The sequence below is a fragment of the Chanos chanos genome, chromosome 3 (genome assembly GCF_902362185.1).
Source record: "Chanos chanos chromosome 3, fChaCha1.1, whole genome shotgun sequence".
Classification (NCBI taxonomy): domain Eukaryota; kingdom Metazoa; phylum Chordata; class Actinopteri; order Gonorynchiformes; family Chanidae; genus Chanos; species Chanos chanos.
In genome coordinates, this window is record NC_044497.1 from 8,036,770 (window position 1) to 8,061,613 (window position 24,844).

A 24,844-nucleotide genomic window follows, 5' to 3' on the forward strand; every position below is an offset into this window, starting at 1 on the left:
GTTTTGTGGAATTGATGAATGCGTGCTAATTTTCCCATTGCTCGCTCCCGGTCTGCCTCAGTGAGGCTTATTGAAAAGGTGCCAGCGACAAAATGGAGCAAATTGAATAAACAGCACTTATCCTTAACAAGCATAATTAAATATGCAAATAACTCCAGTAATATCATTCACCTCAACAGCGCGTCAGAGACTCTTGAAAATGCTTACAATCATATTGAGGCGCTACACATGCGCTGATGAAAGAAACAACTGAGACCTCCATTTATTGGTAACCCCCCCCCCCCCCCCCCCCCCCCCCCTCCGCCAACAACAAGATATTGCTTCATGTTTCACCATTAAACATTTGCCATTTAAATTCATTTTTATGGTTTCTAATTACTTATCGTTGGTTCTGCCAACTTTGATGTGTGCACGTCTTAATGGGGTTTGAATACGTGAGTTGGTAAATGTAGCACATAATAGCTGTTTATATTTCATATCCATGTTCCTGAGATCCTTTATAGAACATGATTTATAAAAAAAAAAAATAAATAAAATAAATAAATAAATAAATAAAAGGCCACACTCTGTGTTTAGATGAAATAACATGCTTAAACACTGTGCATATATTTGTGCAGGGGGCGTGTGTCTGGCCGTCTGGCACACACACGGGGCAGAGCATATGCTCAACATCACACTGAGGGTGGCAGAGGTACCACTTCCCCTAATTACGCGGTAATTCGACATATTGTGATAAGCTAACAGGCGGCCGCGGTGTTTACCAGAGCGAGCTTGTCACCGTGCCAAGACCGGCTGGCAGTGCCACGCTTCGCTCTCGTCCCGACCCGTCCCGCAACCACCCACCCACCCCCCACCCCTCGCTCCCTCGCTCGCCCGCTCGCTCGCTGCTGCGGGTGGAGAGGTGTGCGCTGCAGATGCCCTCTTTCAGGCTGGAAGCTGGAAGTGTTTGCACTCGCCTGGCAGGGCTAATTATATTTACATCTCAATGGCATTCGTAATTCTACTCAGCCGAGAGGATCATATGGATCAGGGCAAAGCATTGTTTCTGCTTTTGCTTTTTTTCTTTTAAGCATTTTTTGTTGTTGTTGTTGTTGTTGTGGTTGTTGTTGTTGTTGTTGTTGTTGTTGTTGTTGCTGTTGTTTTTTTTGACCGGGCTATGTGTATGGGTTGCGTGAGATTGTTAATGTTGAACCTTGATGAAAAGTGCACTTTTATTATGTTTATTGTATGATTTCATTTATTTGCTCCTTGAGTAGTGAACTTGTGCCCTGAAAATTTATTTGGTATTTGCGACAAACTTTGTTAGAACCAACTTTTCACATACTTTTGTATGCGAGTCAGAGTTTAAAAGTTGAAATGTAAAAAAAAGAGGACATCTGTCTCTGTCTGTAATCCTTTTTTTTGTCTCAGACCAAAAAAAAAAAAACCTTGGAAAGTTATTGAATAAGATCTAACTGTTGAGAACGGACAAGCCGGGGTGTATTAAAGCCAGGTTGTTAAATACGGCTGATGTGAGCACAGTTTATGTAAAGACCCAGGGCAAGAAAACCTTAATAGCGCGATATGCTTCCTGTAGTTTTTGCCGAGTTATCATAAGTGCACGTGTGAATACGAAAGAGACAGCGTTTACAGTTGAGCAGTGGGACTGGTAATGGACTTTTAAAGAGTGTTTAACCTTTTTCTTTTTTTTGAGTCCTCCCACAACATTTGACATTTATTACGAGTGAATAGCTAAAGAAACAGCAGAAACAAGTTGGTTTTGTTGCACACACACACACACACACACACACACGGAGAAAGAGAAACTCCATCCCCCTTGTAAGAAGGTGGGACTGGAGATGGCTTTCCACTGTGGTTCGCTCATCTGGGGGTTTCAGGATGCCTGAGTGTGACATATGAAGCGTGGCGTCTGAACCACAGGCATTTGCTTAAAGCCATCCACGCCATGAAGAATAACACACTCAGATTTATGCTTTACAGGAACTCATTCAGCGTAGTGCCAAGTGTTTCATCCGCAATGCCACTGAATGTCATGACGATAAACATTCGCCCTGATTTACCGCCTCTGTACCACACAGCCCCTTTTCGATCCGGTGCTTTTGGAAACATGTTCTTGCTTTTGATTTGAATATATTGTTTGGAGTTTTGCAATTTGGAAATTGGCTTTGGTTTGCGGTGTTTGCATGCTTAAGCGTGATAAATAAGTGAAAAAGCACTATGAGTGATGTCACTCAATTATCTGTGTTTCATTACTGGAGCAGCGTATTTTATGGTACCATTGACCAACACATTAATACCTGAGGTTTGTGAAAATTCTTTTGTAGAATTATAGGCATTGGATGCTTTTGTTTAAAATAAAAATCAACCTTGTGACGGTGTAAGTGTCGTAGTTGTAGAAGTCTGACATTTTCTGAGAAATAACACGATTTCAAATTTCACTTAGCACAAGATGGAATTTTTAAAAAAAAAAACACACACACACAAAAAAAAACCTCAAAGTGCTGAGTGGCTCCTGTAAAAGGTTAACTGAAGAATTCGTTTGTTAATTTAATACGAGGTTTTAGATGTTCTTTGAGAGTCTTTAAAATACCTAAACAATGATTAAATAGCCGCTTTCAAACAAAGTTGTTTTCAGCATGTGTTAAAACGAGCGGAGTCACTTGTCCTGCCTCGTCTCCTCTCTGAAAATCTTGAGGAGGTAGCAAAATTTAATCCCATTTCTGAAACTCAAGCCTCACAAGCAGCCACTTTGCATAAGAAGTGTCCATTACCTTCGCTAATGGGAACATGTGCTTTGAATTGAGCTGAAGGTCCTAGCATCTAGACATCTAAAAAGGCACACTAGCAGGGACCCTTAATGGGACTACATCACCATGAAATGATAATTCATCAAATTTGCTGATTCACCATTCCTGTGTCCTTGTCTGTTTGTGTAAAAATGATTTTGCCCCAATTAGAATCCATCCTATCAGAATTGCAAATGGATGCGTCTGGCTAGCTGATGGCGATGGCGATGGTGGCGCTGGGGGGTGGTGAGGTGCAAAAACAGATTAACTTAAAATGTCACATCAAGGTAAACGATGAAGTTGGATTCAGGAACCTTACGTTAGTGGAAATGATTAACTCTTCAAACTGAACGAGTCACGGAGCCCGTTTTAACGTTTTTTGGACCGGTTATTGTCACCGAGGATTAAGTTACCTCCATTTACCCCGATTCCATCATTGTGAGATGCATATTCATATTTGCTCCCTATTGAATATGTTAAAATAAACCCATATATCACATGAAGTATATGAGCCCTGCACTTCAGTTCAGTTTTTGAGCACAGTCTTCTCTAGTTTTTAAGAATAACACACCACAGCACCAAATATGGTACTTTTTTGGCATGGAAATGCGAAAAAACAAAGAAAAAAAAAGATGTGTTTGAAGTTTGAGGGTCATTGTTACGATAAGTGAACAAACAGATCTAGTTGTGTTCTGTTATGGGATCTTGAGCGAAAACCGTGTAAAAACGCTGAGAAAATCCCTTCTTCATATGAGCGGGGAGAATGAATTTTGAGAACTTGCATGATGTTTGTTATGTCAGCACATTAAATCTCTTGGCCTTGAACTCCTCCCTGGATCATTACTGATTATTACTTGACTTTTTCTGTCTTGGGTATAGCTAATATGTCAGTCACCTGAGTGGGAACCTTCTGACCATACTGAATCAATCATCAATGCCAATTTCCACTCACAATTGACCATGACATCCGAGGGTTTGTTTTGCTCCTGCAAGTGTAGATAAAATTGTGTGTGTGTGTGTGTGTGTGTGAGAGAGAGAGAGAGAGAAAGTGTGTGAGAGTGTGTGTGTGTGTTTATGTTTAGACAGAGAGCTTGATGCTTTTTTTGGCTCTTTTGCAACTTGTTCATTTTGTTGGCATGTTGGCCGAACTCTAGTTATGGAGAGAAGATATTATAGTCCCTTGGAGTTAATAAATACTTTCCCAAAACATATTCCCCACATAAATGTTTTAAATCTCCTGTCATAATATTCACTTGCCTACAAATGACAGATGACATGTGTTACAGCATTTTCATGCTGAATATTTTATAACTATCTCCTTAAATTCAGAAGAATCATAGCCTAGACAGACATCATTTTCATGCAGCATTTGTATTTGAATAGTTAAAATAGAATTATTTTCATATTAATAATAAATCTCTTTTAATAGCACTTTAAATATTTTGGTTAGCAGGATGTCTGGTTATGTCCAGTTCTTAATCCCCTCTGGATAAATGATTTTTGTTCTCTCTCTCTCTGCTACTTTTGATAAACTGTTTTTGTTTGTTTGTTTGTTTGTTTGTTTTTATGGACCAAATGAAACAAATTAATGAAACAAAATCTGCCTGTGTGTCAAATAAAGCAGGTAGTCCAGCAGTATGTCTGAGATTCATTAAGCTTTTCGTAGCTTTGTTGCACTAGTATATATGATTATGTGATTAAGACCGCGCTTTCTTCATTGGCAGGTCGCTCACTCTCGACCTTGCATGCATTGGAAAAGATGGCTCACCATGGTAACCTGGGTCTCCTGGCTTTCCACATACTAGATCATTTTAGCCCTCTTCGTGTAATACTTTTATTGGCTGCACAATTGAAATGTCATGCTTGGCGAACAGAGAAACCAGTAATTTCTTATGTGTGATTAAACCACCCCTGTAAAATAGAAACACTGCTGGACCAGAAAACAAAATGGAGGAGAGGGCAAATTGCGGATGAAAAGGAGACGGAATTGTGCCTTATTTTTACAGCTTTTTTTTTTTTTTTTTTTTGATCTGAACGGAGAGCGTCTGTGCGTGTGTGTACGAGGTTCAGAATATAATCTTGAACACATGAAGCATCACACACGTGATGCAATCCACGTGTCACAGGTGTTTTTTTTTTTTTTACATCATATTCATATGAATTTCTTTCATAATATTTTCACAATTTATTTGATTCATATATTCATATAAGTATTAAAAAAGGAGAAATGACCTTTCCGGGGGGGGGAAGAATTAGTTTAGTTTTGCTAACATGCGGGTCACCTTTGACACTGTAGAGTCAGAACAGGAATCCCCAGTAGGTCTGCCAAGCTGCTATGTATGGGTGTCATTTGTACCCTCTCCGAGATAAAGTGGTCCAGTCTGCCTCATCCTTATCCGGCAGGTTCTCACAGGGATATGGATGGATGGTTAAGGGGCTATGGAGCTGCCTCTCTGAGTGGCTTTTACTTTGAGAGGGTATTTTGAAACATATTAAACGAACATCACAAATAAGACAGGCATGGATAATGCATCGCATATATTGTTTCGCGTTTTCATGTCATGTATACATTTCTCTGTGGGCTCGGATTATGTCATACTTAGCTCCCCTTCGATTTATACCATGTTGAAGCACAGAATGTGCGCTCGTTCTGTTTAAATGTTCTTTTGTTTTGCTTTTTTTTTTTTTTAGAGGAGTGTTTATATTATAGCCGTTTGATAATAATGTTCTACATCACCCATTCGCAAATTACTTAAACACCGTGACAGTTTCTGATCCAGTCATTGTTAAAAATTGATCAGGTGTTTGGGAAGGTGTGCGCACAGCTGACCCCCGTGTCATCAGCGGGTCAAGGCACTACAATTGTCTCAGTTTATGGAGTGATTAGACCTATGCATTACTCAGCACTAAAGATTAAGGCAGATTAATTGATTGAACTTTAAAGGAACTCACTGAGTAGCTTAAAAAAAGACGGAAAAGAAAACCTTGCTGGGGGAAAAAAAAAAAAAAAAGTGGCTTGTGTCCAGTTTTCACGTCCTCTCGTTAAGGTCATGCGGCCATTGAGCTTGGCAATAGAGAGTCTCTTACATTAATGCTAATGCTGCAAGTAGCTTTATTTAAATTACATTTTTGATTTCACCTTCAACAGTTGACCTGTTCAAAATGATGTAAAATGAATACAGTCCCTCCAAATGATATTAATTACAAACATATTTATGAGAATAATAATAAGGAGCTTAAATCTCATTTTTATTCTAAACATGTCTTTAAGTAAATAATAGAACTAAAATGGGCCACCATGTTTCATAACAGTTAATGATGACAAACCGAAGTGGGTTTTTTTTCCTCGGTTAGAGTTGACTTATGATTCTGGCTAACTGTAAATGAGTGTTAAAATACTGATGATGGAAATACATCTGAATTGATTGGCCTTCCATATTTTTACAGCTCACTTTAATTGCTTAAAAAAAGTCATTTGTCAGCTTTATGTTGTATCGACATAAGCTATTGATTTATCTGATTCTTTTTTTTTTTTTTTTTTGTCATGTCTTTTGTATATAAAATCCGCATATGCTGTTCAAATGGGAAATGGTTGCATCGATTTCCTTAACTTGAGCCCAAATGCTAAAGATTTTTGGATAAGCTCTCTCATTACTTAAGCCAAAATCAATAAGAAAGAACATCTTTTAATGAATGAGCAGTTTGAACACTATACTGGAGAAATAGGGCCCTGTTCAAGCTCAGCTTGGTCAATCGATCATCAAGGTTGCTTAAGTGAGGTCCAATTGGTTGACATAGTTTTCTTTTGTGTTGAAACTTGGAGTTCCAAGAAAGCTAAAGTCAGTCACAGGAAGTACCAGGAGAGAATTCTATCACTCATACAGAAGAAAGATGCTTCTCATTTTTCTATATTTATTTATTTATTTTAGGGAGGGGGGGGGGGGGGGGGAGTTTGGGAGACAGTAATGAGAATGTTGTCAAAGAAGGCATGTACTCCTTGTATAGCGACCTTCTGAAGTCAAATTCAGAGGGAAAGAAAACATTAACAAATGTAAAATAATCTATGGCAGTGATTTGATCCCTTTGGCTATAGTATAAATTGAATCCAGACATTTTGCCGAGTTTTGTGGTGTTGTGAGGTAGCGTTTCTTATGTGTCCAGTTGAAGGGGAAACCACAGGAATCAGTGAAAGTTCAGAGGACTTTTCAGTGGGAGTTCTTTTTTTTTTTCACTCGTTACAGAAACAATTTATTCTTCAAAATCCAAGAAATTTAACCTTAAAAATAGATCTGGAAAAACTCAAAACCTTTTTTTTTGTGTCCTGAGGTGTCGTTTTTTTTTTTTAAGGTTATAAATATGGAAACTGCAAGAGTTCGCAGACAAGGAAAGAATCAAAGTCTATTGTTGTATGTCCTTTCTCGTGTAAAGTTTGCTTTAAATGTCACACATTAGCATATGAACTTTTAAATGAGCTTGTTTGCTCAGTGATGCTGGCATGTAAATACAGATATTGAATACATACGTGGAATTACAGGGGTGTGGGTGAATCTCAGGGCCTTTTTTTTTTTTCAACATTAATTAAAGCACGGTTTGGGATCTCTCTGCCCAATTCCGAGATTGACTGACTATCCGGGCGACTTGAGCTGTTTCTCAAAACTTGAATAACCGATAGTTGAAATGGAAATGATCTGTGCCGTCTTGATTTAGGCAGGCGTGATTGACAAGCATCACTCCCAATATAAAAGTTCTCATACATTATTCAAACTCCTCACCTATCCCTTGTTGTTGGAGGTTTTTTTTTTTTTTTTTTTTTTCTCCAAGGCAGCAGCACCGGCAGATGTGTGAGGGGAGCAGTGCAGACACGCTGCATCTGGGGAACATCAGTGATCACGGAGACAATCTGCCAATGTGCTCAGCAGCTGCATAACATGTTTAAAAAATGTTGGTATACTAAAACAGACAATCAGATGCTAATTAAAGTGCCCTTTTTTTTTTTTTTTTTCTCGAGGTCAGCCGATGCAAAAAGTGTTATAAATCACAGGTTTATAAATCCGTTTTTCCAAACTGAAAGCGACTTTGAGGATGCGTGTAATCTTTTTGTTTGGGAGATTAAATAAATGTTTAGGATTTAATCGGAATTGGAGAAATACGATGGTGGGCAAAAGGATCTGAACATTTACCCTAGTACAATGTATTCCCATTTAAATATAGGTCAAAAGAAGACACGCTATGATATTAGGCATTTAAACACATCTGTATACAATCAATCGGTGGAATTCTGTTATAATTTTTTATCAATAAATGTATCTTAAATCATAGAGCAAATGATGGGGCATATCAGCAGCTTGTACGCATTATGGAAAGTAAGTGTTACTATTCAAATATACGACCAAATAAATAAGTAACAGAAAAAAAGTTTGACCTAAAACAACCAAGATAACCTCAAAAATATGCTTATAACTGTCTTTATATTCTCCTCAGTTATTCCGTGCAAAGCTGCATGCGTTTCAATAGCCCAGTCTTTGAATGCTGCAGCAGTTACTCTAGAATTTATTGTCCAGTGAAGAAAACCATTAGCTAGTGTATCAAGTGAAAGCAGATGGACATTGAACCCAGACATATGAAATGAAAATTTTGATTATTTCTGCTTTCTTTCTTTTTTTTTTTTTTTATTTCCCCCCCCTCCCTGTCTTTCTCTTATAGACATTATTGGGGATACGGGAGGAAATTACATTATGTTTCCCATACCTTCAGTATATAAAAATGATTTAATGTGTACTTTGCTTTCAGCATCATCGAGTGCCTCTAATGTGGACCCACTGGAGCTGCTATGTTTGCCTCTCCTGAAAGTGTTTAAATGTAAAATAGTGGTAGTTAAGCAATCGTGGATGTAAAATAGCCCTCCAATTACCTGCAGGGAGCCTTAACAATGTCATTATTTTGAGACTTCAAAACCAGGCAGAGTTGCATGATAAACAGCAGGTTTGATCAAATGCTACAGGAGCATAATCATGTTTGTAGCACTGAATTCTTTAACCTTTGAATGACCTGACAGAATGCCACTGCCCCAATCAGAAAACCTAATTGAATCTCTTTTGTGGCTCCGAGACTTATGAAAAAAAATAATAAAATTGAAGGTGAAATATGTGTGCGCCAGAGCCAAATGCTTTATGAATTGCCTGGTAGCTCTACCTATCCTTGCTCTCTATATGAAAAAAGATACCTACCTTACTCATTACTCCTAGGATCCTCTGTGAGGATATTCCTATAGCGTAATCTGATTTATTTGCAATTTTCTTTAAGCCGCTTAGTGTTTACTTCTAAGATTAATATTTGCTGTGTTATTAATATCCAGTTGTAATTATGACTGATGTCCCAGTATTCCTGTGTGACCGTTGTGTATTCTAAAATGCCGTGATTGCCTGGGTAGATCCTGCAAGACAGAAAAACAGGAGAAATAACACATGCTTGAAATCCAGTGTTGATATGAAGGCGAGGAAGAGATTTCGTTCTTGTTTGATAAAGTGTCTCATTCTTTAAGATGGCGATTAGCTTTGATGAGCATCGCCGTTTTTTTTACTAAACAGAATTCTTCAAACTGACCCCGGATAACAAACTAGCAAACCGCACCGTGGATTCTCAGAACAAAGTGGACCACAAAGTATCTGTCGGGGATAATACGCATTCATACAAGTTTAAAAAAAAAAAAAAAAAAAATTGCATGCAATGGCTCTTTCTCAAGTGCAATCTAAGCTCCAATGAAAGTTATTCAGAGATTGTTGATGAACTCCTCAAAGAATACAGAAGTCCCTCTTTCGTTTTAGCAGTAGGTGGCTATTATTTGTGTAGTTGTTCGGAGAATGTAGGGTCTGTATTTGAAAAGACAGTGTTGGCGTGAATGAGTGAGTCACTGAAAGAAGCATAATGAAGTCTAAAGCTGTGCGGCTTGAATTGGACACACATGAATAGGCTTTTCCCCTGACTCTCTTCTGCATTTAACTCAGAGGAAAAAAAAAAAAAAAAAACTAATAAAAAAATACCCCCAAAAAAAAACACCCCAAAAAACACAATGGCACACGGCTAAACGGAGAGAAAGTCACCAAAGACGTGACAGGTAAAATCCCCCTCAACTGGACCAGGTCCTCTCTCTTTTTAAGGGGGGTAAGAAAGCAGAAGTGGTGAAGGGCATCTCTCCAGGTTAAATATGGGTGCAGGGAATAGCTTGGGCTCCCCCAGAGGGCTTGGGGGGTGGAGGGGGGGCGGGGGGGGAGAGGTGGGGGAGGAAAAAGGTTAACTCACTCCTACCTGGTTGTTTCTTTGTTTCCGCGGTACACCCCAGGAGCAGGCAGAGGGGCGAACGGCCCGCCGGCACTGGGAACGCTCCCGTACGGACAATATGGACAATGGCGGACCGCTGGCCGGGGACCAGTCCCACTGGCACGACGCTTTTGTCTCCCTCAAATTGGATTTCGCACAACTCGAAGAGAGACACCTTCAAGCCCTAGCCCAACCTCGCCAGGACAGAGCCGAGAGGGCAGAGCCTCAAGCCGAGGAAGCAGCCGCCGAGGTGAAGCGTCCGCGAATATTTACAGTAGTAAGATAAGCATTCAGAGATGTTGTATATAAATATTATTTCCCACCACAATGGCTCCCATATTCCTTATGAAATATGAGAGCGGACCCCTGCCACGAGTGAGTAACGCACACAAAACAAATATTTTTATTTATTTTTTTTTTTTTTTACTTTCAAAAATATATATATATATTTTTTTTTTATATGATGGCTTCAATTCTGCCTTTCCTGAAATACTGAATTATTATTATTCTATTGTACAGCCTAGTCAACATGCCTTCTGTGTGTAATGAAAAACAAAATCCATAACGGGTCAGTTTATTAAAGCGCTTTTACTTCTCTTTGTGCTCATAGTGCGAGCCAAGGACGAGAAGCCGTTTGTTTTTCCTGAATGATAAAAACAATAATCATGGCTGTAATAACACTGCTAATGGCCTTTAATTGGAATTGATCTGCAGCTTAATGAACATTAGCACTGTCTGACACTGACATTATGCCTGCTCCCTTGTGTGTGTGTGTGTGTGTGTGTGTGTGTGTGTGTGCGTGCGTGCATGCATGTGTTTCTGTGTGTGTGTGTGTGTGTGTGTGTGTGTGGGTGAAAGCCTGTGTGTGTATGGGTGGAAGGGGGGGGGGGGGGGGGTGAGACAGAGAGAAGAGAGAGAGAAAGTGAGAGAACGCCTGTCTACAGGAGGCTGCTCTACACCAGGGCAAGACAATACAGTAAATAGTGAATTGTGTGAGGCAGCCAGGCTTGCAGAAAATAACTATTTGAGGGATGGCGCATGAACTGAAAGCTGTAATTTTGACAGGTGGCAAGGTATGGTGTCAGAAGGCCCTGCCGAGGCCTCATATCTCATGTCCATTGATGAATGGCTCTAATTAAGAGATGAAATCAAGCATGTGAAGACAGCGGATCGCTTTAGGTCGGTGTTTGGTAGTTTTCTCTTCCTCCAGCGTGTCTCATCCATCTAAATATCACTGCTCTTTCATTTATTACAGCTGGGTGAAACCGCGCGCCGGTCGGAGGGGCTGCAGGATGAGCTGGCCAAAGCCAAATGCCACCAGGACACTGTTCAGGCAGAGGTGAGGGGCATACATCCAGACGTCTCGCTTCGTCTTGTCTTTTTTGTTTGTTTGTTTGTTTGTTTGTTTGTTTGTTTGTTTAGGTTCCACACACCCTCTGCCTCTCCTTCTCTCTCTAATGCCATCTTCGCCTTTCATTTTTGGATCTCTTTCTCCCTGTCAGTCCTCTCGCTTTTTCTCGTGTAATCCGTCTCTTTTTCTATTCATCTCTCGCTCTCTCTCTCTCTCTCTCTCTCTCTCTCTCTCTCACTCTCTCTCTTTGTCCCTCACTTAGCCTTTCTCCCTTTTCTTTCCCTGTCTCCCTTTTTTTATTCACTCTCCTCTCTCTTTCTCCTCCTCCTCCCACCTCTTTTCTCTCTTCTCTCTCTCCCTCTCTCTCTCTCTCTCTCTCTCTTTCTCTTTCTGTCCCCTGCTCGGACCCAGGGGCTGGCGCGTCGATTTTCTCCAGGTCACTCGGCCGACGAGTGCAAGGGAGGCATCGAACAATTAGACAGAAGCATAGGCGTCTGTCAGAGCCGGCGAATCTTCACTTACTCAGAGAAGCTAAATTAAACAGCATGTTCATCTCAAACCAATGGATTCACACACACACACACACACACACACACACACACAAATATGAGTTTGAGTAAACACAGACAGTAGGTGTAGGTGGAGTTTGGCTCCATGCCAGCAAATGGTGTTCTTTGTTAATGAATACAATTTAATGTTTACTGTGCTTGAACCCTCCCAGCCCTGAAATACACCCCCCCCCCCCCCCCCCCCCCATATCCACCCAGACTGCTTACTAACAAGGCTGGAAGTCTGGCATTACAGTGTGTGGCTAAACAGGCCCCCTGGGGAGAGAAGCCCCTCTCTTCTGGCCTTGCATTAGAATGCTTAAGCTGTGAATCCCCTGTCGCCACACACACACACACACACACACACACTCTCACACACACACGTACGCACACCCACACACACACTCGACTGCACACACAGGCAGAGAGAGCCACCAGCTGGAGTCTCCTGCACGCAGAGACAAACTGTCAGTTTTATCTCTTTCCACTAACTGCTTTTGCATGTCAAGAATGAATAATTCACTGACTCCAATGAACACAAGACACTAGCTCATTTAAAGGACAGAGAGAAACATGAAATAGTAATGACTCTGAAGCTAACTAGCAGGCCTTTAATTTCCGTAATTGTGAACAGTCTCTCTGAGGTTGTTTTTATGTTCTTTGTACAAAAGCTTTTTGCTGCCTGATTTAAATATGCATCCAAGCTGTTTGTTACTCGCATCTGGCTTTGTGTGTGTGTGTGTGTGTGTGTGTGTGTGTGCGCGCGTGCGCGTGTGCGTGTGCGTGTGTGTATATATATACATACATGTATATATACACATACATACACATATACGTGTATTTTTGACTTCATCCAAAGGTGAACATTAGTTTGTTTGTTCATGTTCCATCCTTGATTAAAAACAGTGTTATTGTCTGTCTCCCTGTGCTAATATTTATGGCTGCGGATATGTGTGTTTCATTAGACAGATAGGCTGATGAATTAGTTTGTTGATGACTCCTTTATATCACAAATCATCGGAACATTATGGCATGCTAATGCAGATCTGTTCAGTTTCCTACTCGGTGCCTGTGCCGGCTGAAGCCTAGAGACGCCGCATTTTTAATAACGGCCATTTACAAGATTATTTTAAGCATCCTCCGTGAGGAGAAATGGATTTTTCACCGCCTTCTTGCATGGCCATATGTGGCATTAGTCAGTGTGAGGTATTGCTAGCGAGCTCATTGCTCTCAAAAATCAAAGTTAAACGGGTCATCTATCATCAGAATTTGTGTCTCGGCGACTTGTCCGAACAGCACGATGATTTATGGGTTGAATTGGAGGAGTCAACCATGCATGTTTCTTAGTTTATCGTTTTATGCTGTCTTCAATTAAACGTCTATAAACAGAATGATGGCTTTACGGCGTTGTGTCCATCGATAAAGGAGATCAAGGATTTTTTTTCTTTTCTTTGCCTTTTGCATGAGGATGTGAAATTTTCACCCCAGCAATGTCCCTTTGACTCTTGACACTGGGTGCGATATTTGGAATATCTAACAGCGCCCCCCCACCCACACACACACACACACACACACACACACACACACACAAAAAAAAACTCAGAGTGCAAAGAGCCCTCTTGCTGTCCAGCCCATTCGTCATTAACTAAACTGTGTAATTTGATCATTCTCTGATGTGTATGTCCCCTCTAATGTCATTAAGCTGCGATGTTGATTATCCGCGGCTTGCATCAACAAGCAAATGCCACCTTAATGATCTGCATTTCGCTTATTATATTTTCCTTATTATTCCCATTCCTTATTATTGCTGTCATTTTTCTAAATAAAAGTGCACTCAAAAATTCAATTTTCTGTGCATGGGATCCACCGGCAGTAACGTGTTTGCTGATTAGACTCTATGTAAAGGTTATAAGCACAATGTCATTGGGGAATAGAATTCTTTGTCAGACCCAGGGAATAAATCAACTTGCGGGTGGTCGGGAAATTTTACTGGGTTGTGTGTGTGTGTGTGTGTGTGTGTGTGTGTGTGTGTGTGTGTGTGTGTGCGTGCGTGTGTGTGTGGAGGCGGAGGGGGGCTTTCATTTTCTATGAGGACATTGAATAATGACACTTTCTGTGTCTCTACGTTTCTGAATATATAGAATTTAGCATGGCTCGGACATGCAAGCACAGGTTTCTTCTTTTCTTCCTCTTTCTGTCCCTCTCTCCCTCTCTCCCTCTCTCTCTCTCTCTCTCTCTCTCTCTCTCTCCTCCTTTCCTGTCACACCAAACAGTTGACTGCTTTTGTTACAGCAGGGATTGGGTTATAACCCCCCCCCCCCCCCCCCCACCAGCCACTGTAATAGGCCTGCCCATATACATTTATATAGAAGCTAAAATAATACCACACAATGGATAGGTCGGTAAACAATCCAAACTGTGCAGTTTGTGCAAAGCAGTTCAATCCTGTTTAATGCAGGCTGTTTGTTTGATTTGTTTTTCCTCTGCCGTAGAGTAACTGGCAGGTTTATTGACAAAGGTATACCCTAGGAGATATAGAAGATATCAAATCGAAGAACCCAATTACTGGCATGTTCATCATTACAGTGCAGGTTGCAGGCATTGTAAAAACTCACTTTGATTCTTTGTTTAGCAGGATTATGCGTCTGTCAAAATTCACGAACCTCAAGAACAAGCATTGCAGGCAACTTAAACGTCAAGAAGTGTGCAAACAACACAGTTTCTTATCTTCGTCTCCCATCTTTTTTCTTTGAATATGCTCAAAACTCATAGTTTTTTTGGTTTTTTTTATCATGTGCATTATCTTTTAAACAAAAGGAAAACATGTAAAAAATTACCACAGGCTGCAAAAACTGTGTTTTTTTTTCCTATTCTGGAATGCATTGTGTATTCTAGAACTCTCTGTGAACTGCTTAAGCTCAGAGAGCAATTCCGTTTCCTCAGGAACACATGTGACATAGAGGGGAAAAAAAAAATGACACAAGGTTATTCAGAAATTAAAAAGAACTGATTTAATTTTCACCCTTAGCAAAAAGAGGGGAAGAGTGAGGACCTTGGCATTGGCTGAAGAGGGTAAAATTAATCAGTGTGCCATCTACAGCAGGGACCCAGTTAATCATAGGTTTCAGCATTTTATTCACAAAATGATATATCTGCAGCAAATTACCATATCACACCAAGTTACTCCCTCTGCTCCCTGCATTTTTGTCATTTGAAACGGAACCTTGATTAACAACATTTTAGGCTTGTAGGAGGGGAAGGAAAGGAAGACAGAAAGACAGAAAGAAAGAAAGAAAGAAAGAAAGAAAGAAAGAAAGAAAGAAAGAAAGAAAGAAAGAAAGAAAGAAAGAAAGAAAACAGAATAAATATTACAGATATTCTCACCACGTCGTGTGTGGAGTAGAAAAAAAAAATTCTTGGTTTGAAATATTCCTTATATATTTGGCTAAAACCTTTGCGTGGGATGTCATGACATGTTTAGAGACATCTTGAAGACATTAAGAAGGAACGTTTTACTTTGTCTCTGTTATATAGTGTGGAACATACAGTCACCAGGGACACCAAATTCTATTGTTTAATTATTATCACGTTGTGGTATTTTACATTTTCAGGGAAGCAGACACTTTCGGATGCTGACACAGATTGCTCATCCTGTCTAATGGTTTAGCAAGTTTAAAAAGAGAGAGAGAAAAAAAGAAAGAGAGGGGAAAAAATGTGATTTTTCCATTTTTACCCTTCACATGCGATCACATGAAAGATGAGGGTAGTCTCCATCTGGTAAACTGATGAAAAATACAGGTTCTTTTTAGGCTTGATTTACTGTCTGCATCACTGCCAAGAGACTGCCCCCCACCTCCCTCCCCAATCCATTCATCTCTCTCATTTTCACCAAATTCGGCCCCACAGCTCCCCCACTCAGACCCCCACCGGGTCCCCAGTGCATGCTGGGAGAAAGGTGATAGTAAAAGGGGAGGCGGTGTCCTGAAACAGCAGTTTTCTCTTCTCTTCTCTTCTCTTCTCTTCTCTTCTCTTCTCTTCTCTTCTCTTCTCTTCTCTTCTCTTCTCTTCTCCTTTCTGTTTCCCTTCCCTTTCACTGGAGTCGCGTCGAACTGAATCAAACTGAATCGAATCGAGAATTTTCAGTAGTCACACTGTGACAGGTTCGGTCTCTCTTAAACCGGGCATTCACGTTAGTGCTATTTGAACACTATTCTGTGCCTGGTTGGGAACAGGGTGCCCTGACACACTCTGGAGAGATCTCTGAACGGGACAGCTGTATAGCTAGACGTGTAGACTGACACTCAGCTTTCGTCCGGACGAACGCGTTTCGGGCCAAGAGGCATGCGAGACTTCTGAGAGCCTAGTTGAGTCCAGATGTGGATCCGTTCTCCCGGGGAGCAGCGGGGGGGGGCCAGATCTGGAGAATCTTCTGCCTTTAAATTTCATGCAGCACCGTTCATATGTCTGTGAACATTGTGTGCTATCCAGTGTCTCCCTTCCTGGATAAATAAATAGCAGATGTAATTTAGATCAGGGCGAGCTGTATGTCTAATATGTTTTCTTTTCCCATGCTGCCTGATAATGCCGAAGAGGTCTTATTTTTCTTTTTTTTTTTCTCTCTCTCTCTCTCTCTCTCTCTCTCTCTCTTTTCCTCTCCAATTACAGTATTTATTTATTCTTTGCTTTTTTATTGAAATGAAGGGACATAGAAGAAGCAGAAGAGAAGAGTTGACATATGTTGGCTTTACTTTTTAAATCTAAATGTACACTCATCCTTGGGTCACTGTATGTCAGTCTGTGTCCATCAAATGACTCAGACACTTAGTATCAGTGACATTTTACGGGCCAAAATGTTGAAATTCAAGCAGCCCAAGTAACACAATTCAAAAGCAATTACTAATCGTTCTTTTAAAGAGGTCAAATTTTGTTTGCCTCATCATTGGATAATGCTTTTGGATGGGGAACAAATGAGTGCAGGTGTAAATTTTTCATCCAGTGACAGTGTGCCACATTATTGTCACAACAGCCTAACAAAAGCCTGATTGGTCGAATCAGACCTCCCCAAGTCTGCTCCATCATCCGCAGTTTCTCCCTTTTTTTTTTTTTTTTTGTACAATGCCATTAAAAGGATGTGATATTATATAGCTCGTAGAGTAAAGCTAAACCGATGGAGCTAAAGAAGTTTTTTGTTTTTTTTAACAGAAAGAAAGTGTACGAGAACGAACAAAGGATGAAACGGATGAATGAATACCCGGACGCTTTTAGAGAGAAAAAAAAACCGTCGCGGCCAAGCGGGAGATAGACCTCAGTTCCCAATTACACTCTTCTGTTTGGAACAAATACATTCACGATCCCAAGTAATGGAGAGCCTTTGAAACTTTGAAGCTTTCCTGAGCTGTTTTGATTTTGCATAAATATATTGTTACGGTATAAATCTCTTCAAAAGCTTAAGGTTACACGTACGGCGCGTTATCCGTCCAAACCGAGGTGGAGCAGTCTCACCGTTGCATGACTCAGAAGATGCAGAAGCTGATGTGCATTTGAGTGGGGCTTTGTTCCCACACCGGGGCTTCAGAAAGGAAACCATGAGTGATGCTGTTGAGAGCTGCCCCCCCCCCCCCCACCTGGAGTTCAGGCCTGATTAGTACTAACCCGAGAGGGAGGGCCACGAACGCAGCTGTGAAATTACAACCTGCTTAATTTAATTACCCGCACTAATTAATTCATATCATCAGCCAAAGAACGGGACTTGAGTAAAGAAGTCATTAGCCTAATTACTTAATTAATTGTCTGTAGCAGCATCCCATTTTAGCTGCGTCTTCATTATCTGATGTCTCGCCTTGGCACCAGTTTAGCTTGTTTGATGAAATCGCTGGCAACTGATAATTCGTTGCTGTCACACTCCCGTAATGAGAGCTACTGAGGCTCCATCTGCTCACGTTTACTTGAAGATGCCTGTTGAGAATTTCACCTGCTGTTACTAATTCACCAGATGTGTTATTTGTTTCATTGTCTGTGTGCGTGTGTGTGCGCGCGTGTGTGTGCGTGTGTGTGTCTGTGCGTGTGTGTGTGTCTGTGCGCGTGTGTGTGTGCGCATGTGTGTGTGCGTGCGTGTGTGTGAGAGTTTATATAATTCATCTTTATGGGACCACTACTTTATTTCCTGCAGTTTGAAGTAAAGAGGTACTAGTTTAACACATAAACAGTACTAAAAATATTCATTTTAAATTCTACATATCCATCTTAGTTGCAGGCATTGACACTTGGGAAAAACATAAGTGACAAGACGAGTGTGTGAGTTTGTGTTTGTGTGTGTGTGTGTGTCTGTGTGTGTGTGGGTGTGTCTGTATGTGTGTGTGCGTGTGTGTGTGTGTGTATGTGTATGTGCATGTGTGTGTGTATTTGTATGTGTATGTGTGTGTGTGTGTGCGTGCATGTGTGTGCACGCGTGTGTGTGTATGTGTATGTGCATGTGTGTGTGTATTTGTATGTGTGTGTGTGTGCGCGCGCGCGCGTGCGTGTGTGTGTGATGAGGAAATAGGAGCTTCGAACAGGAGTGCGTTACATTTCTACATACGCGTCAGCTCCCATCAGCTCCGTGTCCGTTTCCTCTAGTCAGTCACTCAGCCAGCTGTGCCACTCCTCACTTCTCCCCCGCTCCTCATTTACATTCAGCCACTGCTCCGTCGCCTCCTACCCAACGAGCCGTGCGTGAAATGCACCCGCACCTCTCCGGGCCTCACCTCGGCCTCCTGCGCGCGCGTGTGCAATACGGCGAATGGCGTCAGTTTCTGTCTCGCCTCCTCGTGCGCGTCTCCTGGGCTGTAATGGACTGGTATACATCAGCGTATGTAGAGTGAATCTGTGCACCCTTCATCCTGACAGGAACCCTTTTCCTTTTTCCTTTTGTGTCAGTACTTTTATATCACTTACCCTCTTATTCTGAATGTGGCACCTGTCAAAGACCAGTATAATCACACGGCGTAACCTTTTTTTAGGTACCGGCGTTGTCACGTGGTAAGAGCCTCTATAGCTTTGGTAATGCTATAGTTTTTTTGGGTTTTTTTCCCTGCCGTCTGCTGCAGGAAGCAGAAACTTGAACGTACTTAAACATGCTTAATCTGTTTGCATTGAGCTTTTGCTTAAGGACAATTTTTCACTGATACTTTAGCGAAAGAACACAAACTCGTTTAAGATATTAGCATAACGTATCGAATTGAGAAGGTTATTATCCCGAGGACATTTTTACTAACTGCGCTTTTATGTCGGGGCGCGTTATGTGCCCTGTGCTGAATACAGAGCCCAGGAAGAATGTTTTACGGTACTTGCGGTGAGAAAAGCAATTGAATAGAAATTGATTGAGATCATATTTCCATAGAAGCCCTAGTTTGGGAAAAGCAGATAGTGGCCTTAATAAGCTGGACCCTGGTTCCAGTGTCACTTCAGATCATATTATATATTCAAGTGATACCTTGTGTTTGCGCTGAAAGCTGAAAAGCTTTTCTCCCCCCCCCACCCATCCTAACGCCATTGGCTGTGGTTCCAGGAAAGCATTAAGTTTGTCATTTATAGACTCTGCATGGTCTAAATAATCCCCCCTTTTATCCCTATCCACATGGGAAACTAATGGATCATCAGGCTCGATATGATCGGTTCTTAGGCCCGGGATTGAAGCCTGTCTATTGACGACAGACGGAGAATGTGTTGAATCCGATTCGCTTTTGGCCATGTTTATGAACCCGCGCAAGAAGAGACAAAAAAAACAAAACAACAACAACAACAACAACAACAACAAAAAATAGGCACAAAAAGAAACGGAAAAAAAAAAAAACAGAGTGAAACATGTTTTGAATAGAGCAATCTCTATCGCAGGTTCTCTTTCTTCGTCTCTCTCTCTCTCTCTTTCTCTCTCTCTCTCTTCCCCATCACTCACAATAAATCATGCAGCGTATCCAGGCAGTTCACTTTCTAAAGCATGACAAATTACACACTTTAAACGCACACATGCCCTGCCTCGGCTTGGGCATCAGTTTTGGATCTGATTACTCATCGTTGACGCAAACACACAATAAATACACTAGACTCGTGACAGTAAAACTTTTTTTTTTTCTTTACATTTCTCTCCGTTGAGGATGTCTGTCTTTGTCCAGCCCCCCCCCCCCCCCCCCCCCCAAAGGATGAATCATATATGGGCGAGAGAAATCTCTCCGCACCAAACGATATCTCATCCATCTATTAGCTTAATCTTTCATTCAGCCTCTGAATGTGAAATCAAATTTTGACCTTTGCGACCTCTGCAGAATGTGCTGCCTTATTTTCTGCTGTTGTTGCAGCTCTAGGTTTTTTGCGTCGTCCATTGTGTAGGTACAGAGAGGGCTGAAGGCTAAACCTCTTCTTGGCTTCATGCACAGGATCTTAGTTGTTGTCAGCTTTGTTCAAATATTGATGAATATGCTTCTGTTTTTTTTTGTGTGTGAGTGTGTATCTGTACACATACACACAAGAAATAGATAAACAGATAAACTGCAGTTATATATCACAATTGGTGTGGGTGTGGGTGTGGGGCGGGGGTGGGGGGGGGTGCACTGTTCTGAATATAACCTTCAAATATTGTTCAGGGGTCTTTTTTTAACGGTGAAAAGACGTGATCAACTAAGTTTTCTTTTTCTTTTTTTTCCCTTTCTTTCTTTCTTTCTTTCTTTCTTTCTTTCTTTCTTTCTTTCCTTCTTTCCCTTTAAATCTGTCTTTTATTGAAATGTGAAACTTCCCACTTATTTCTTTTGCCTACTTTATATAAATGTCTCTTCGTATATCTAAATCTTTTTTAATTTTATTAAATGAGGACATCGGCGAGCGCCGGTGCTTACCTTTCCAAAGGGCTGGTCTTACGCCTCATATTGTCCTTTTTTTTCTTCACATTGAAATGTTGAATGAGGAAAGAGCTTTGTGCAATCATGGATTTGCGCAGACGGCTCTGCGTAGCCGAGGAGAGAGCCTGCTGGACTGAGCAGAACTCCCAGGCCTCAGGAACCTCCAGGGAAAGTTTGATTGGCAAAATAATTAGTCTATTATGTCCTGCACTGATAGGGTCTTTTTCACTGAAGTTCCTTCTAATGTAATATTTGGGATTAAGCCCTCATTTTAAATTTAGCAATTTGATATTCTATTTGGAGTGCTTCCCTTTCAAACGGGGTCAATTGAGACCTCAAAAAAAAAAGAAAAAAAAAAGTTTTCATCATCTGATTTACCGGTTTGAAGATTAGGCTCTTGTATGAGTTCCTGACAGAGAACTGCTAACCTGAATGGACTCATCAGTTGCCGTTAATGATGTAACAACATTTGGAAGGTGTGAAATGACACTGCTCTCGAGATTTTTTACACTTGGATTGGAAAATTGTGGCTGTGTGTTAAATGGGTTGAAGATGTTTCTTGTTTTGGCACTTTCCAGTTTCCTGGATATGATTGTATCATTACCACAGACATGTAACTGTATAATGAAACTATGATACCATTACTGTTTGAGCTTCTTTCTTATCTTACTTTATGTGTGTGTGAGTTTGTGTGTGTGTGTGTGTGTGTGTGTGTGTGTGCGTGTGTGCGTGTGTGTGTGTGTTAGTGTTTACATAGTCATAACTGAGAATTTCATACTTTTAGTTTATTCAGCTGATGAAGATGTGTAGTAGTTTTGTGTATGTGCATACTGAGGTAAATACTGTGTGTGTGTGTGTGTGTGTGTGTGTGTGTGTGTGTGTGTGCATGCATGTATGTGTATAAGTGTGCCTGTGTGTGTGTGTGCGCGTGCATGTATGTGTGTATAAGTGTGCCTGTGTGTCTGTATGTGTGTGTGTTAGTTTTTATAGTGTGGAGAAAATAGTTCATTTCTAAGGATATATCATTGATTTGACTGTATGTGGACATGTGTGTGATTTGGAGATGCGTAAATTGGAGAGGACAGTCAGGGACCAAGCCGAAGAGATCCGAGAGTTGCAACAGCGCCACCACGAGGCCGTAGAAGATAACGGGCGACTCCGGGCCCGGCTTGAGGCCCACACTCTAACGGCCCAAAGCGAACGGGATGTTCTTACCGCTGAGGTTGGTTCTCCATTTCTGCTCTTTATCTTTTAGCCCCCCCCCCCCCCCCCCCCCCCCCTCCCCACCCACCATCCTCTGTACCTATTCCACGCAATACTCCATAACCTTCATCCACCCAACAGATAAACAAGACAGAAAACACCATCCGCAGACTGAGAGTACAACTGTTGGAGAGAGAAGAGAAAGAAGAAAAAGCCTCACAAAAGGCAAGTTCAATGTTTAGGGTTATACACACTGCTTGTTCACCTATTGTTTTTTTTTTTGTTTTTTCAAGTGACATTCAAGTCACAAAAACAGACCTGCTCTCCAAACATTTTGTCAATTGCAGGCGTGCTGTTCTGACAATTCAGGCGTGCTAGTCTTCTTTTGCCCCACAATATGACATATTCTCAACAGTACTGCCCCCCCCCCCCCCACCTCCATATTACTTCAAGGTTTTCACATTTTGTGATCAAAATTGTTAATTCAACTCAGGGGATCCTCTAGAAAGGTCAAAGGTTTACCGCACTTAGAAATTGAAGTTATTGATACAATCGTATTGTTACAGGTCTTTGCTCTAGAAAATGCGCTTCAGGAAACGGAAAAGAAGTATTCGGCCGTCAGGTCAGAACTCGAGAAACAATCCCAGCTGGCTGAAGCGACCGAGAGGGCACTGGAGAGAGCGACGCAAGCGGAGAAAGACGCCGTTTTAGAGGTAATGTCAGTGCCTGTGAAGGGGGGGAAAAAAAAAAACTGGATCCACGCGTTCATGAAGGCTGTTTACGAGATATGTCGCTGGAACAACGCCAGCGGAGTCAACACTGGCTTTTTCAGGGCTTGTTGTTTGAGCCCTGCTCTTAAATGAGCTTAATTGCTTTGCATTAGATTAGGAGACACAGTTAAAGCCAGACAAACGACGTGGCGGAAGGGGTGAGTCGACAAGTTCAGGAGTTCAGCGCGCTTGACGTGTTTGTGATTTAGTGTGTGTTTCTGTCTGTGTGTCTGTGTGTGTGTGTGCGTGTGTGCGTGTGTGGTGTGTGGTGAGTCGCCCCCCCCCCCCCCCCTTTTTATCAGTGTCTAGTTGGAAATGCAGTCTTGCTCGTAGGGTTGGGCGGCTGTTGTGTGGCTATGGGGATGTGTGTGGCTTTCTCTCTCTTTTTTTTTTTTTTTCTTTTTTTTGGAAAGCTTCAGTGAACCCACACAACGCCTTATTCTCTGACTAGGCTTATTCAGTGTGTGTGTGTGTGTGTGTGTGTGTGTGTGTGCATTTGCATGTGTGTGTGTGTATGTGCCTGTGTGTGTCTGCGTGCCTGTGTGTGCATGCATGTATGTATGTATAAGTGTGCCTGTGTGTGTGTGCATGTGTGTGCATGTGCGCTCATGCATGTGTGTGTATCTGTGTGTGTATCTGTGTGTGTGTGTGTGTGTGTGTGTGTGTGTGCTCAGTAAGAAACAGGAACACACTCCCTCACACACTGCTCTCTAGCTTCTGGAGTCTGACCTCTGGAACACTGTATCACTGTGTCTGCCGTGGTCCCTGGAGGTCTTAACCGCTGTGACCTAGCTATCTCTGCCAGGAGACACTCTCTGTTGTGGGTACAGTTCTTTCAAACCAAGCCCCTTGACTGAGACAGTGGCTTATTGTGTGTGCGGTGATGATGTATACGTGGACACCTTCATGTCCTGTAATTTCTCCATAATGCTAAATACACAGCTCTTTTGAAGTGGTTTTTTTTTTTTTTTTAAGCCAAAATGATTAGCATTTGTGAGCTCAGACCATACTGTTTGAGTTAAGAGGGGGAGGAGGTGGGGTCAGAGTGGGGGGGGGGGGGGGGGTGGTCGGTGTAAAAAAATCCCCTTTTTCTCTCTCTGAGGGGTGGAGTGCAGCCCATTTCTCTGTGATGGCCATCACATTCAATAGCACTGATTCATTCTGATGAAACAGCGGACATTTTGCCCTCTTTCGTGGTTTTGACTGAGTGATGGCTAGATGTGATCTGACAGCCTGTTTTTCTTTTTTTTTTTTTTTTTTTTTTTTAAACAGGCTTGTGTTGCAAAAGACAAATCCTACGCCATGTTTTAGTAATAGACTTTTTTTTTTTTCTTTTTTCAACACATTCCCATAAGTATTCCTTTAATGGACAGAATGCAATGCAGCTCTTTAATCTCACATTCAGTACAGATGCAGTTGTCATTGGAGCTGACTCGTAAGTCAGCCTCTACCCAGACTTCGTGACTTAAAAGAGCCAGGTGTTCAAAGTACACCATTGTTGTCAGAAATGTTTTGGTGGTTTAGCTATCAGAAGAAGCTTTTTTGGAGTTGATCTGTTTGAAACCTGTTTTTTTTTTTTTTTTGTAAACTCTTCTCCAGAATTCCCAGTTTACCTGGTGTTTTTAAGAAAACATTCTGCTGTTTCTCATATTTCTTCTGTAGGACTATCTGACATGGCAGTGATATGGTGTCTGCTAGTTGGCTATTTGTCATATTCTCCTCTCTCTGCACAGAGAACTTTTTACTGACATATTTTTTTTTCCTTTTCTTTTTTTTTTTTTTTTTTCATCCAGCAGATGCAAGTTTATTTATTTATTATTTATTTATTTTTCTTTTTTGACTATGTTTCACTTCTTCTGACACCTCAAAACTTAGTTTTTAGCTCTTTTCAGCACATTTTGTGCTGAAGACTGTGAAGTTTTCATAGACCTCTAGATGCTAATTTACCTGTGTACGATAAAAATGATAATTCTACATGTTTATCCGGCCATGCAGAATA

At 41.3% G+C, this 24,844-nt stretch overlaps 1 protein-coding gene across 1 annotated transcript in view; it reads left to right on the top strand.

The window, feature by feature from the left end:
• Nucleotides 1-24,844, top strand: part of LOC115806677 (trichohyalin-like) — a 102,593-nt gene that overhangs the window by 19,699 nt on the left and 58,050 nt on the right. Inside the window, exons 9-10 of the mRNA XM_030767538.1 lie at nucleotides 765-944; nucleotides 10,126-10,353. Of these exons, the coding sequence (XP_030623398.1) occupies nucleotides 765-944; nucleotides 10,126-10,353 (408 nt within the window). The remainder of the gene's footprint in view (nucleotides 1-764; nucleotides 945-10,125; nucleotides 10,354-24,844) is intronic.